The sequence below is a fragment of the Salvelinus namaycush genome, chromosome 16, assembly GCF_016432855.1.
Source record: "Salvelinus namaycush isolate Seneca chromosome 16, SaNama_1.0, whole genome shotgun sequence".
Lineage (NCBI taxonomy): Eukaryota > Metazoa > Chordata > Actinopteri > Salmoniformes > Salmonidae > Salvelinus > Salvelinus namaycush.
Window position 1 is genome coordinate 9037428 of NC_052322.1, and position 15492 is coordinate 9052919.

At 42.7% G+C, this 15492-nt stretch overlaps 1 protein-coding gene across 2 annotated transcripts in view; it reads right to left on the reverse strand.

Annotated features, from left to right (window-relative positions):
• LOC120060956 (methylenetetrahydrofolate reductase-like) overlaps positions 1–10125 on the reverse strand; it is a 28127-nt gene extending 18002 nt beyond the window's left edge. Inside the window, exons 1-3 of one of the 2 annotated variants that reach the window (XM_039010408.1) lie at positions 9858–10125; positions 2384–2632; positions 1110–1348 (exon numbers count right to left, since the gene is read on the reverse strand). In XM_039010408.1, the coding sequence (XP_038866336.1) occupies positions 1110–1348; positions 2384–2631 (487 nt within the window). In that variant the 5' untranslated portion in view covers position 2632; positions 9858–10125. Of the gene's footprint in view, positions 1–1109; positions 1349–2383; positions 2636–9857 lie in introns of both variants that reach the window. The other variant, XM_039010407.1, reaches the window with a different exon arrangement.
• Between the last annotated feature and the right edge of the window lie 5367 nt (positions 10126–15492).

A 15492-nucleotide genomic window follows, 5' to 3' on the forward strand; every position in this document is an offset into this window, starting at 1 on the left:
AGTGTTTTACTTGCTATATTGTATTTACTTCGCCACCATGGCCTTTTTTTTGCCTTTACCTCCCTTATCTCACCTCACTTGCTCACATTGTATATAGACTTATTTTTCTACTGTATTATTGACTGTATGTTTGTTTTACTCCATGTGTAACTGTGTTGTTGTATGTGTCGAACTGCTTTGCTTTATCTTGGCCAGATCGCAATTGTAAATGAGAACTTGTTCTCAACTTGCCTACCTGGTTAAATAAAGGTTAAATAAAAAAATTGTTGGAGCTAGAAACACCAGCATTTCGCTACACCCGCAATTTAATCTGATAAATATCATTCATCATCATGGTATCTCTGTGCATGCTAATTGCCATCGACAAAATCAATTGTGTCCGTAGCTTATGCCTACCCATACCATAACCCGACCGCCACCATGGGGCACTCTGTTCACAGCGGTGACATCAGCAAACCGCTCACCCACACAACGCAATACACGCTGTCTGCCAGTTGAAACCAAAACACTTTTTTGGTTACTACATGATTCCATAGGTGTTATTTCATCGTTTTGATATCTTCACTATTATTCTACAATGTAGAAAATAGTAAAAATAAAGAAAAACCCTTGAATGAGTGGGTGTTCTAAAACTGTTGACGGGTAGTGTAGTGTCCATGTCCCTCTTGAAAAACGCTTCTTCTCAATGAGAAAAATCTGGATAAATAAGGGTTAAACTGAGACTCAACGATATGATTTTACCACAAGCCACAATGTGAACCAAAACAATTGCAGTGAGAGCGATGCAGGAGGCTGTAATTGTGAGCGATATGACATGGCCATGAGCAGCAATATGAACAAACATTTTTGCACATGTGCACAGGAATTCACTTCATTTAAAAAAAATATCAGGCAGACCCTCAGGCTATTGGAATACAATACCAAAGCGCACACACAAACACTCCTACAATAGACTAACCATGCTCTGGGTAGAAGAGCAGGGTTGTCCCTAAGATCTAAGATCAGCTCACCCTACCCAAATTCTAACCTTAACCGCTAAGAGGAAAATATGACAACTGCCCTTAGACCTGTGCCTATGTGCAATGTCACCCTACTCGATGTGGCCCTACCTCCTCTTAGAGCCATGATGTTCTTCAGGCCAAGGTGTTTGGCTTTGCTCAGGTACCCAGTGATCTTTTCTTTGGTCTGGTTGCAGCAGGTCAGGTGCAGGACGCTCTCCAGGCCACAGTAGTTGACCGCTGTGCTGGCAATCATCATAGAGGAGGTCTCCTTGTCCGAACCTGGGTCCCCCGCCGGATGCCAGGTAACATCTATGAACAGGGGCCCCCCAGAGCCCATGCGATCAAATCTGAATGGGAAAAATGGGAGAGAGAAGATGTGGTTAGTTAGTAGCTGCTTTTAGCAACTAGTATTTACACGTCACTAGCGTTGCTGGGAATTGGCTGGCAAAAAAACGGAATAGTCCACCGGAAGTTCAATACATTTCCATTTCAAATGTCGATTGTCCGTAGGCTTGGTCCTTATGCATGAATTTGAGAAGAAAAAAAACATGTATTTTTAGCATATAATTAAACAGAATTTCCAAACGTGGATCTGTTGTAGATGCATGCAGCAGCTCCTCAGCTAGGTCAAATCCTCTCTGCTTACCTCATGTCAAAATAAAAGTCCCTCACAAGTCCTTGTTTTTTTTGTGCATGTATGGCACACATTCATGATGTAAGTGTAGAGAAATTGGGTCTACAACAGATCCACGTTTGGAAAGTCTGTTTAATGTATGTTCTATTAGATGTTTTTTCTCAATTTCCCTCCTGCATAAGGACCAATCCTACGGACAAATCGGGAGAGTAACTAAACTATTCCGGCAGACTATTCCGTTTTTTTGCAAGCTAATTCCTAGCAATGCTAGTGTGTAAATACTAGTGTTGCTAAAAGTAAGTAGTTAGTTAGCAGTATAGCGAGCAGATCCAGACCACTTGCTTACAGCTGCACTAGGAACGGACAGGCTTCCTGTGTAGATTAAGACAACGTGGAGCCGGCGCAAGATATGGCTCGGAAAACGTACCTCAATCCAGGAATGAGAAATACGGTGTACTCCGAAATTGTCCCATTACAGAGAATATTGAACAACTGCTAAAAACTATCAGTTATACAATCTTCTCGGTGTAACAGTTGGGATAATGGGACAATTCGCAGTACAATGCATTTCTCATCCCTGGATCGAGGTACATTTTCCAAGCCATATCTCGCACGGGCTCCGCTGTGTCTTAATCTACACAGGAACCCTGTCCGTTCCTAGTGCAGCTAGCTGCTAATGTCAAACTCTGACCTCGTTTTGAGTTACTAGCTAGAACAAGCCAACGGCAAATGAGTTTTAGCTACAGACCTAGAGACGAGATTGACAGCCCCACTGGCAGTACGAGGGGGGAAGAACTCTAGGGAAAACCAGTGGTCGCCTGACTCTGTCCGCCGGCGCATCTTGTCCCGTAGCCTTTCCGTGCGGTAGGCAGCCAGCACAGGTGTCGAGGCGCGAGAGCTCTCCTTGGAACTCTCGCCGCCGCTGCTCGTGCCACTCGAGTCGCTTTTGGTGCATGTTCGCCAGGTGTCGTCGACTCGCTGCACATTATTCACCATGCTGCTGCAGAATAAAAACAATGTTTGACTCCCAAACTGTCCTGTGTGCTTAAACTGAAGTTCTCTCTCTCTCTCACACACACAAATGGGCATTCCTGGTGAAAACGTGAAAGACATGCTAGCCAGCATGCAACACTGCTTGCTAGCTAGCTGTTGTTGAACAGAATGTATGTAGGTAAATTAGAGACAAGTGTACAAGAATATATGATTTGCACATGTAAAATATGAGTTGTACCTGTATAATCAGTTTTGTAGTGGCAAAAAATATTTGCAAACATGTAACTTATTTTGAGAATAAATGCTGATCTTAATTTTCTTTGTACATAAAGTTTCCACCATTGTTTCCTATGACCAAAAATAGTTTCTGGACATCAGAACAGCTATCACTAACCCCATTTGGACGAGGACTTCTACTTCAATGAGTCGGAGGCGAAAGACATATTGATTATCCCGGACCAGGCCCGAATCACAGACACTCGTAGAAGGTGCTATAGAGGCTGGCATGTGGGCACCCCGGTGCGACTATGACGGCGAAATAATAAAATCGCTTCTACCCTCTGTTCTATTGGTGAAAGTGAAATCGCTGGAGACTAAACTGGACAAGCTCCGAATGAGACCATCCTATCAACAGGACATTAAGAACTGTAATATACGTATATGTTTCTCTGAGTCATGGCTGAACAAGCATATGGATAATATACAGTTGAAGTCGGAAGTTTACATACACCTTAGCCAAATACATTTAAACTCAGTTTTTCACACTTCCTGACATTTAATCCTAGTAAAAATTCCCTGTTTTAGGTCAGTTAAGATCACCACTTTATTTTAAGAATGTGAAATGTCAGAATAATAGTATAGAGAATGATTTATTTCACCTTTTATTTATTTCATCACAATCCCAGTGGGTCAGAAGTTTACATACACTCAATTAGTATTTGGTAGCATTGCCTTTAAATTGTTTAACTTTGGTCAAATGTTTTGGGTAGCCTCCCACAAGGTACCCACAATAAGTTCGGTGAATTTTGGCCCATTCCTCCTGACAGTGCTGGTGTAACTGAGTCAGGTTTGTAGGCCTCCTTGCTCGCACACGCTTTTTTTCAGTTCTGCCCACAATTATTCTATAGGATTGAGGTCAGGGCTTTGTGATGGCCACGCCAATACCTTGACTTTGTTGTCCTTAAGCCATTTTGCCACAACTTTGGAAGTATGCTTGGGGTCATTGTCCATTTGCACCCAAGCTTTAACTTCCTAACTGATGTCTTGAGATGTTGCTTCAATATATCCACATCATTTTCACTCCTCATGACGCCATCTATTTTGTTAAGTGCACCAGTCCCTCCTGCAGCAAAGAAATCCCACTACGCCCTACGCCCACTATAAGAAATCCCACTACGCCCTACAACGAACCATCAAACAGGCAAAGCGTAAATACAGGACTATGATCGAAACTTACTACATTGGCTCTCACGCTCGTCGGAGGTGGCAAGGCTTGGAAACTTTCACAGATTACAAAAGGGAAACCCAGCCAAGAGCTGCCCAGTGACGAGTCTACCAGATGAGTTCAATGCCTTCTTTGCTCACTTCGAGGCAAGCAACACTGAACCATGCGTGAGAGTACCAGCTGTTCCGGGCGACTGTATGATCGCGCACTCCGTAGCCGATGTGAGTAAGACCTTTCAAACAGGTTCAACATTCACAAGGCTGCAGGGCCAGATGGATTACCAGGACGCATTCGCAGTGCATGTGCTGACCAGATGGCAAGTATTTTCACTGACATTTTCAACCTCTTTCTGACCCATTCTGGAATACCCACATGTTTCAAGCAAACCACCATAGTCCTTGTGCCTAAGAAAGCCACGGTAAACTGTCTAAATGACTACCGCCCCATAGCACTCACATCTGTACCCATGAAATGATTTGAAAGGCTGGTCATGGCTCACACCATCATCCCAGACACACTTTCCCACCTGGACAAAAGGAACACCTACGTGAGAGTACTGTTCATTGACTATAGCTCAGCGTTCAACACCATAGTGCCCTCCAAGCTCCTCACTAAGCTTAGGACACCTCCCTCTGCAACTGGATCCTTGACATCCTGATGGCCACCCCCAGGTGGTGAGGGTAGGCAACAACACATCTGCCACGCTGACCCTCAACACAAGAGCCACTCAGGAGTGCGTGCTCAGTCCCCTCCTGTACTCCCTACCATGACTGTGTGGCCACGCACAACTCCAACGCCATCATTAAGTTTGGCGACAAAACGGTGGCAGGCCTGATCACCGACGATGATGACAGCCTATTAGGGAGGTGGTCAGAGACTTGGTAGTCTGGCACCAGGACAACAACATCTCCCTCAGCATGGGCAAGACAAAAGGTGTTTATCATGGACTACAGGAAATGGAGGGTCGAACATGCCAAAATTCACTTCGACAGGGCTGTAGTAGAGAAGGTCAAGAGCTTCATGTTCCTTGGTGTCCACATCACTAAGGAACTATTATGATCTAAACACCAACACAGCTGACAATGCCCCTACCCCCCCAGGAGGCTGAAAATATTTGGCATGGGCCCTCTTATCCTCAAAAAGTTCTACAGCTGCACCATTGAGAGCATCTTGACTGGCTGCATCACCGCTTGGTTTGGCAACTGCTCAGCATTCGACTGCAAGGCACTACAGAGGGTAGTGCGTACTGCCCAGTACATCACTGGGGCCATACTCCTTGCCATCCAGGACCTCTATACCAGGCGGTGTCAGACAAAGGCCCTAAAAATATTCAAAGACTCAAACCACCAAGCACAAATGCAATGATATACATTTTATTGGCTTGCTATATGAGCTGCTTTTCCTGAAAATGTCTATCTGACATAGCTAGCTAGTTGTTGTTGTAGTGCAATGTCCATTAAATGTTACAGCCCCAACATGACCATGTAGTCATGCATCTGCAGACCAGCGAGGAAGAGAAAAGCCTGCTTTGGGTGAGATAGCTAGCTAGTTGATGTTGTTCTAGCTATAATATTAGATCACATTTACAGGAAATGCAGCTCAAATAGCAAGCCAATTACAATGATAGACATTTTTTGGTTTGACATTGACATCTAGGTATCTAATCATTTTTTTTATATAGCTGTAGCAGTTTGCTCTCATCTCGTCTGGGCAACAGCCAAATCGTCTAATCTCCTAATCTTCTTTCCCATCCCCTCGTCTTGATTCTACAGGGAGCTAGCCTTTTCTCTTCAAAACATCATTAGCAAGCTAGCTAATGTTAGCCAACTTGAGCATAGATCTCAGCTTGCTAACTAGCAAAGCCAACCAACTGTCTACAAACCAAATATACACAGAGCAAACAATTATTTCCTAAACTAATGTTAGTCTCAAGCATTTGAAAAGTACATAGCTAGACCTATTGCTCTGTTACACAATGTAAGAACCACTGGATACAGGCTAGCCAGAACGCTGTAATGCTAGCTAGCTAACCAGCCATGTTATTTCGATTGAGAAGAGGCAATGCCTTTCTGTAGCTTTCAAATTCTGTTAATATCATTTAGTAATTTTAACACATTTTATCCATATTAGCACAGTGGAAAACGTGCTTCCAGACCAGAACCCTGGCACCCTGTTTGAAAGCACATTCCAGAATGACAACACCTCACCTTATTGGTCAGGAGAATATGCCCGCCCACCAGAGCTCTCTTATTTTTCTCTGCTGCTGCGTTACATTTTTATTGGCAGATCGCAACCAACTGACAGGTGCATACAGCGCCACCTACTGTACTGGAGTGTGAGGCCGGTCACAACCTAACTAACCCTGAATAAAATAATTCCCTACAAACCTCACTACTACCATCATCCCCATCCAAAATACCACATAATTCCCATTCCATCCAACCTCTGACCCTATCAAACAACCTCTCCCTTTCTACATCATACATTTCACAAAATAATAATACATGATCAACCGTTTCCTCTACCATTCAGCCATTACACATTCCAGTACCATGTTTCCCTACCAATTTTAGAGGAATTCAATCCCATATGCCCTAATCTCATCCTGCACAACATAACTTCCTCCCTTCTGTTCCCATTATATGACACCATCTCCCGTATAGATGTCCTTGTACTATAGAAAAGTCAGCCCTTACTACTTTTATCCCATTATCTCTGCCAGCAATCTAATACATTTTTCCGAATCAATGTTTTAATTTCCCCTCTACCCAACTGCACCTGTATATCCACAATATTATTTTCCCTGTTTTTTTTTTGCTATTATATCTACTATATAATTTCCATAAACTGTATTCGCCAGAATCCAACAGAACTTAATTGTAATACCATTTATTTGTAAGCCCAACAGCATCATTATTTTTTAACCATAAATCCTCACGTTCTGACTTTCCAGATCTTAAACTAAAGGAACTGACGCAGAGTCCCAACATATTACTACTCTTCCTGGTTGCCCCTCCTATTGCAATCCAACAATTATTGCAACCATTTCTGTTGAATATACAGATAGATAATTTGATAGTCTCCAGCATAGATTAACATCCAACTCAGGAATAAACACACCTGCAGTCTTACCGTTCATGGGATCCTTTGAACCATCAAGGCAAGAATCAATCTGAATACTAACATATTGATCCACTACTGCTCCTACACTATCTTCTTCACACCACTGTTTCTTTTCTTCGATCAGGCTTACAGTAGATCAACATGTGGTCTTGTATAAAACCACAGTGGCACATTTCCTATTGCTACAGATGGCCCTATAACAAGGTCCCTGAGTCCATATTCATCAACTCTTTTCCCAATCTCTGGGCCAAAACACCTCTTGATATCATTCATTATTCCCAGCAGTCTTCCAATACTGTCAGTGCAGCATGATCTACCGTACTACACTTCAGTCTTGCCCAGTATGCCAGGGCTAGCTTAACTCATCTAAGGGATAGAGGCATTTCCCCAGTATCTACTTGTAAAGCCTCAAACGGTGTAGTTCTAAAATGTACCAGCGCACATCCTGAGTGCCCTTGCTTGCATCCTATCGAGGCACAACAGCGATGTAAAAGCAGCAGAACCATATTCAAAGCGCCCATAATCTACGGACGATCTCATCAAAGTACAATAAATATTCAGTAAAGATTGCCTATCTGCCCCCCAATCAACCCAACTATTGTCCTCATAAGATGTAATACCTTCTTACCTTTAGTCTCAATACAGGTAATATAACGTCTCCATGTAAGCTTTTCATCAAACCATAGCCCCAAATACTTCAATTCTGTTACCCTTTCCATTCGTTCTCCATATTATCGAACACTGACATCTTCCTTCATCTTTTTGTTAGCAAACAACATGTGGAAAGATATAGATACACAGATAACTTGAAACACCATGATAAGGACCATTATTTTACTGCTACAACAGCACCTTGCATTTTCTCTATTACATAAGGAATATTTCTCCCTCTTTTCCAAATGGCACCACCATCTGCATATAAGGCCGCCCCTATACCCTGTCCGATATCCCCAAAGATACAGTATCATCAATCATCCATGTGAATAAGATAGGACTAATAGCACTACCTTGTGGATTTCCATTTTCCACCTCGTATTCTCTTGATAACTCTGATCCCATCCTGACATGGCAGGTTCAGTCAAATAAGAAATCCATAATCCAGTTGTGCATTCACCCACTAATACCCTTTCCATTTCATCAGTAGGCCTTCCCATAACATTGTATAATATGCTTTTTCAATGTCAAAATATACTATTGATATCACTTCCTTCCTTGCCAAAGCTTTGGTCAACTCAGTACTAACTGTAACCAATGCATTAAGGGTAGTCCTTCCTTTTCTGAATCCACTCTGGTATAGACTTAGAACCTTTTGTTCCAGAAAATACAACAATCTGCCTACAACTTTTCCATTAATTGACATAGAGAACTTACATCAAATCTGCTGCTTGCTTATTTTTATTTTTTTTACCACTACAAATCTTTCGCCACAGGTTAGTTGCTAAATTAGTGCCAAAACAGATTTGACATCGGCAAATGTAGTTTTGATTCAGCACATACTCTACACAGACCGGTCAGCATTACCAATCTGCAGTAGACCTATATGCAAATAGACCATTGCCATATATGGATCTGTGCCCTTTACTTTGAACTTACAACTGTGGTTCTTAGTAGATGTGCTTGTTTTGAGATCAAAACAAGAGCAGCATGTAGCCACGTGTGCACATTTTGTTCATATCCTTTGCTAGTGAGTTATTAGCCCAGTTATAGTATATTTGTAGTCAGCAAAAGAGGAGTGATTGCTTCCTACAAGACCACAACACGTGTACATTTCTAGACATTTTTGAATAGCCAGTCAAGTAAAGAGCTTTTGTCTTAAAGCGGCAGTGTTGTATTTTGAGACAGGCTTGAATAAGCTAAGTAGCTAATAGCCTGAGGGTAGCACAATTTGTCTGATTCTCTGTAATTGTATTGGAATAATAATGTATTTTATTTTGTAAAGTGGCTTCTTGAATCAAACATCCTTTTCAGTCACCTTCTTGTCTGAAGGACAAGTTTATAAACAGGTTAATGTTAAACCCTGCATGTTTTTTTTTCTCAAATGTCTTATGGAATGTAGACCTACATCGAACGCCACACATTGACGACTACTGTAGGCTGAATGATTGAACAGCCATTTACATGTTAAAATGCTATGGGATGCATTTTCATCATTGTTTTTGATGGTAGGCCACTCTGGTAGGCCTACATTATGATCAAATAGCCACAGTAGCCTACTTGGCCACTGTTAAAACTAAGTTAAAGCGGGTACAGCCTCTGCGCTCACAGTAAACGCGCGCAGGAAGTTTCACAGAATTTTCACAAGGTTCAAGTTTGTGCTCAGCAGATCTGAAAATTGCTTAACGTTACTGCATTAAAAAAAGGAGTGACCATTGCTTGAAAGTGTTGTTGCATTTATTCTCAAAATAAGTTAAATGTTTGCTAATATTTTTTGCCACTACAAAACTGATTATATAGGTGCAACTCATATTTTACATGTGCAAATCATACTTTACATGCTTGTACACTTAACGTTATGTCTCTAATTTACCTCAATAATAACTATCTTGCTAGCTTGCCACTGAACAGAATAAACAAATCAGCTACAAAGAGAAGGTTGGATAGCTATCCTGGGCAAAAATGCAAACAAAAAAATACAGAAAATGCATAGCTACCGTTAGCCTACCTGTTTCTCTCAACTCTTTCGCAAATTCTATGTAGCTATTCCCCCAGGTTCGCCTCCACGATGTGAGTAGCTACAACGTGGAACTGCTCATTTATGTCCGTCCCGTCCCCAGAATGAATTTTTCAACAGTATTGCCAAATATCTTTCAGTGAGATCTACTATTGGCTCCTTGATTTGTCGCTAGATTACGTTTAGCCTTTTCCGCGACGACGTAACAGCACCAATTTGCCTTGCTGCGGTCCCCGGCAAAGCGTTTTCTCCCCTCTCCCGCCGCACACCCCTCCGGAATGTGCTTCTATGCCTATATGTTGCTGGCTCAGTGCTATTCGGGATCCTTGGGACGTCCATACCCTAACCCTAGCCTTAACTATGGTATGTATTTTTACTGGTTGAATTTTAGCTATAATGCAGTTGATTGGTGTTATTGACACAAACATTCTAATAAAGAAAGGACATTCATAAAAGCCTTACATTCCAGTAATAATCTGAACGTAGATTAGATTATAACATTTTGTCCGTTCAGTTTGCACAGAGTGGAAATGTGCATAATGCAGCATGTAAAACTACTTTCTTTTGACTGCCCCCAGTGTTTTCCCCCACGGTGATGGATTTGTGAATAGAGATTCGAAGAATACAGTATTAGCAGGATAATTCCATATCTCTGCTGAAACTTGCAGTGACAGCAGAAGGCACACATCAAGGATATAATTAATATAGTTAGGGTCAATGGAGATGTCCATGTACAGAATAAGTCATATTTTCTATGCAACCAAGCCTACATTTTTAGATTAAAAAGGTAGATATTTGATGACACTGAATATGTTTTATTTAATCAGAATGTTGCTTTATTCCATTGGACCCCATTCATTTTCTTCTTAATTGATGCCCTCTACTGACAGTCTTTGGTACCTCAATGTTGTTGCTCCTGGCACATGTGGATTAATTCCTCTCAAACAGTGCTCTTCCTGCACATAAGGGTTGTGTTTACTAATTAACCAAATCTTATTGTCTATGTTCCCTACAGGAGTTGTTACGTCACCACACAATAGAAAGATTCGAGACATGCCTAACCCATTTCCTTGAAAGAACACCCCTGGATATTGGACTATTTTCAGTTCACCTGCAGCCAGGAGTTGGCATTAGTCAATGTGTTTTCTCAGCATCTATCGATGCCCCAGGACATTACAGATGCTCTGACTGAGCTGCAAAACATCATAGTTCTGTAGAAAGAAAGTCAGGTGCCGTCCTCAGCGGTGGTTGTTCAAAGGGGCCCTGGAGTTGGTCGACTTAGGCTACCCTAGTAAATCTTCTAGAAATAGCTCTCCCAGTGCCGTGCATAACAAATTTGTTGGGAGTGTCAGTTAAGGGTTTCCACAGTCCCTCCACCAATGATGAGCTAGACAGAATGGTCTCTGAAATAAAATCAAGGATGCCCCATGCAGGATACAGGCTGGTTAAAGGTACACTGCAGGCCCAGGGACATCGAGTGCAGTGGTGGAGGGTGAGGTCGAGGTCGATGCGTCGCGTTGATGCCATGGGGGTTTTTGTCGAGGATGACCCAATTCGGGTGTGCTGTACCCGGCCCCAAACATCTGGTCCACATCGACACAAACCATAACTCATTCAATAAGTACTTTTCATTACATTTTAATTGATATGGCTTTGATGTACAGATCGGTCTTATTTATGCCTTGCTACTGAAAATGTCCTGCTAGGTGGCACTACAGTTATGTCATGCAAAGTACCAAGTTAATTTGCCATAATGTAATGTTAATAACCTGGGGCGGCAGGTAGCCTAGTGGTTAGGGCGTTGGGCCAATAACTGAAAGGTTGCTGGATCGAAATCCCTGAGTTGACAAGGTAAAAATATGTTGTTCTGCCCCTGAACAAGGCAGTTAACCCACTGTTCCTAGGCTGTCATTGGAAATAAGAATTTGTTCTTAACTGACTTGCCTAGTTAAATAAAAAAAACCTGTGCAATGGTATTGTTAACATATATTTTCTGCAAATATCATAATTTTTGTATTGTGTTATTCAACAGCTACAACATGGTCATTTTTGGCGGAATTTACGTATTCTAAATATATATTTATCTAAAAAAGTCATAAAAATGTAGACAAAAATATAAAATAATAACAAAATGTATCACTCACATACTCTAAGTTTAGTACTTACTTCTCAGGTGAATCATTGGCTCTTGAAATCAAAGTAGATCAAGCTTGTGTTTATGTGACATTTGGCCCATAACATTTGACACACTGTCTCTGAAAATAGTCCTCCTTTCCCAGTCGGTCAAGGTCCCTTTTAGCAAGCCAGGCATACTTTTGCTTGAATTAAAACTCTGAGAGAGACTATTCTCAAGCTCTGAGAGATACAATTCTCTTTTCAGCGCTCACACTATTACAAATGCTTTCATCTAGGACTAGAAGGATGGCTTTGTCATCCTTGGATATCCAACCACCCCTTTTTTAAACTCATCCACCCCTTTTGTAATCATCTGTGACCGCCATAGACTGTTAGGGATGGGTGAAAAACAAAATCTGTGCAGCTCTTGAGAACCAACAACGGCATGGTGAACTTCTATCTGGCTTGAAATGGCAATAAGGAAAATAAACTCCTGTCAGAATAAGGGAATAGTTATTGTAGGATGGGGGTAGGGGTGCTTCAAATCAAATGTTCTCGGTCACATAAACATATTTAGCAGATGTTATTGCGGGTGTAGCGAAATGCTTGTGTTCCTAGCTCCAACGGTGCAGTAATATCTAACAAACCACAACAATACACAAATCTAAAAGTAAAATTATGAAAATAAGAAATATATAAATATTAGGACGAGCAATGTCGGAGTGGCATTGACTAAAATACAGTAGAAAGGAATACAGTATATACATATGAAATGAGTAAAGCAGTATATAAACACTATTAAAGTGACCAGTGATTCCATGTCTATGTATATAGGGCAGCAGACTCTAATGAGCAGGGTTAGGTAATCGGGTGGTAGCTGGCTAGTGATGGCTATTTAACAGTCTCTCGGTCCCAGCTTTGATGCACCTGTACTGACCTCGCCTTCTGGATGATAACGGGGTGAACAGGCCGTGAATCGGGTGGTTGATGTCCTTCATGATCTTTTTGGCCTTCCTGTGACATCGGGTGCTGTAGGTGTCCTGGAGGGCAGGCTGTGTGCCCACGGTGATGCGTTGGGCAGACCGCACAACCCTCTGGAGAGCCCTGCGGTTGCAGGCAGCGCAGTTGCTATACCAGGCGGTGATACAGCCCGACAGGACGCTCTCAATTGTGCATCTGTAAAAGTTTGTGAGTGTTTTAGATGACAAGCCAAATTTCTGTTGGGCCTTCTTCACCACGCTGTCTGTGTGGGTGGACCATTTCAGTTCGTCCGTGACGTGTACGCTGAGGAACTTAAAACTTTCCACCTTCTCCACTACTGTCCCATTAATGTGGATGAGGGGGTGCTCCCTCTGCTGTTTCCTGAAGTCCACGATCATCTCCTTTGTTTTGTTGAAGTGGAGTGAGAGGTTATTTTCCTGACACCACACTCCGAGGGCCCTCACCTCCTCCGGTGAGGGCCTACCACTGTAGTGTCGTCTGCAAACTTGATGATTGAGTTGGAAGCGTGCATGGCCACGCAGTCATGGGTGAACAGGGATTACTGGAGAGGGCTGAGAATGCACCCTTGTGGGGCCCCAGTGTTGAGGATCAACGGGGTGGAGATGTTGTTTCCTCCTGCTTTTAATCATGGCAAGGCGACTGGAAACACGACCGAATACAAACGTTGCAGCTATTCCCTCCGCAAGCAAATCAAACAAGCAAAGCGTCAGTATAGAGACGCAATTCAACGCAATTCAGCGTCAGTATAAGTAGAGTCGCAATTCAATGGCTCAAACACGAGACGTGTGTGGCAGGGTCTACAGTCAATCACAGATTACAAAAAGAAAACCAGCCCCGTCGAGGACATCGACGTCTTGCTCCCAGACAAATTAAACAACTTTTTTTGCTCGCTTTGAGGACAATACAGTGCTGCTGATACGGCCCGCTACCAAAGCCTGTGGGCTCTCCTTCTCCATGGCCAACGCGAGTAAAACATTTAAATGTGTTAACCCTCGCAAGGCTGCCAGCCCAGACGGCATCCCTAGCCGCATCCTCAGAGCATGTGCAGACCAGCTGGCTGGTGTGTTTACAGACATGTTCAATCCCCATTTCTCTTTCTCCCAAATGCTGTCAGCTGATGTTCTGAAAGAGCTGCAAAATCTGGACCCTTACAAATCAGCCGGGCTAGATAATCTGGACCCTTTCTTTCTAAAACTATCTGCTGAAATTGTTGCCACCCCTATTACTAGCCTTTTCAACCTCTCTTTCGTGTCGTCTGAGATTCCCAAAGATTGGAAAGCAGCTGCGGTTATCCCCCTCTTCAAAGGGGGGGACACTCTTGACCCAAACAGCTACAAACCTATATCTATCCTACCCTGCCTTTCTAAGGTCTTCGAAAGCCAAGTCAACAAACAGATTACCGACCATTTCGAATCCCACCATACCTTCTGCGCTATGCAATCTGGTTTCAGAGCTGGTCATGGGTGCACCTCAGCCACGCTCAAGGTCATAAACGATATCTTAACCGCCATCGATAGGAAACAATACTGTGCAGCCGTATTCATTGACCTGGCCAAGGCTTTTGACTCTGTCAATCACCACATCCTCATCGGCAGACTCGACAGCCTTGGTTTCTCAAATGATTGCCTCGCCTGGTTCACCAACTACTTCTCTGATCGAGTTCAGTGTGTCAAATCGGAGGGTCTGTTGTCCGGACCTCTGGCAGTCTCTATGGGGGTGCCACAGGGTTCAATTCTTGGACCGACTCTCTTCTCTGTATACATCAATGATGTCGCTCTTGCTGCTGGTGAGTCTCTGATCCACCTCTACGCAGACGACACTATTCTGTATACTTCTGCATCACCGGGGGCGCACAGCCTGCCCTCCAGGACACCTACAGCACCTGATGTCACAGGAAGGCCAAAAAGATCATCAAGGACATCAACCACCCGAGTCATCTCCTGTTCACCCCGCTATCATCCAGAAGGCGAGGTCAGTACAGGTGCATCAAAGCTGGGACCGAGAGACTGAAAAACAGCTTCTATCTCAATGCCATTAGACTGTTAAACAACCATCACTAGCAGAGAGAGTCTGCTGCCTACATACAGACTTGAAATCATTGGCCACTTTAATAAATGGAACACCTGTCACTTTAATAATGCCATTTTAATAATGTTTACATATCTTGCATTACTTCTCAAATGTATATACTGTATTTTATACCATCTATTGCATCTTACCTATGCCGCTCTGTCAATGCTCATCCATATATTTATATTTATACATTCTTATTGCATTCCTTTACTTAGATTTGTGTGTATCAGGTAGTTGTGGAATTGTTAGATTACTTGTAAGATATTGCTGCACTGTCTTAACTAGAAGCACAAGCGTTTCGCTACATTCGCAATAACATCTGCTATCCATGTGTATGTGACCAATAACATTTGATTTGATTTGATGCTTGTTCCCATTTTCTAAAGGTTCTGCGCATGTGCTATGTGTAATAGTGCCTGTGTGTAGCTGGTGTAGA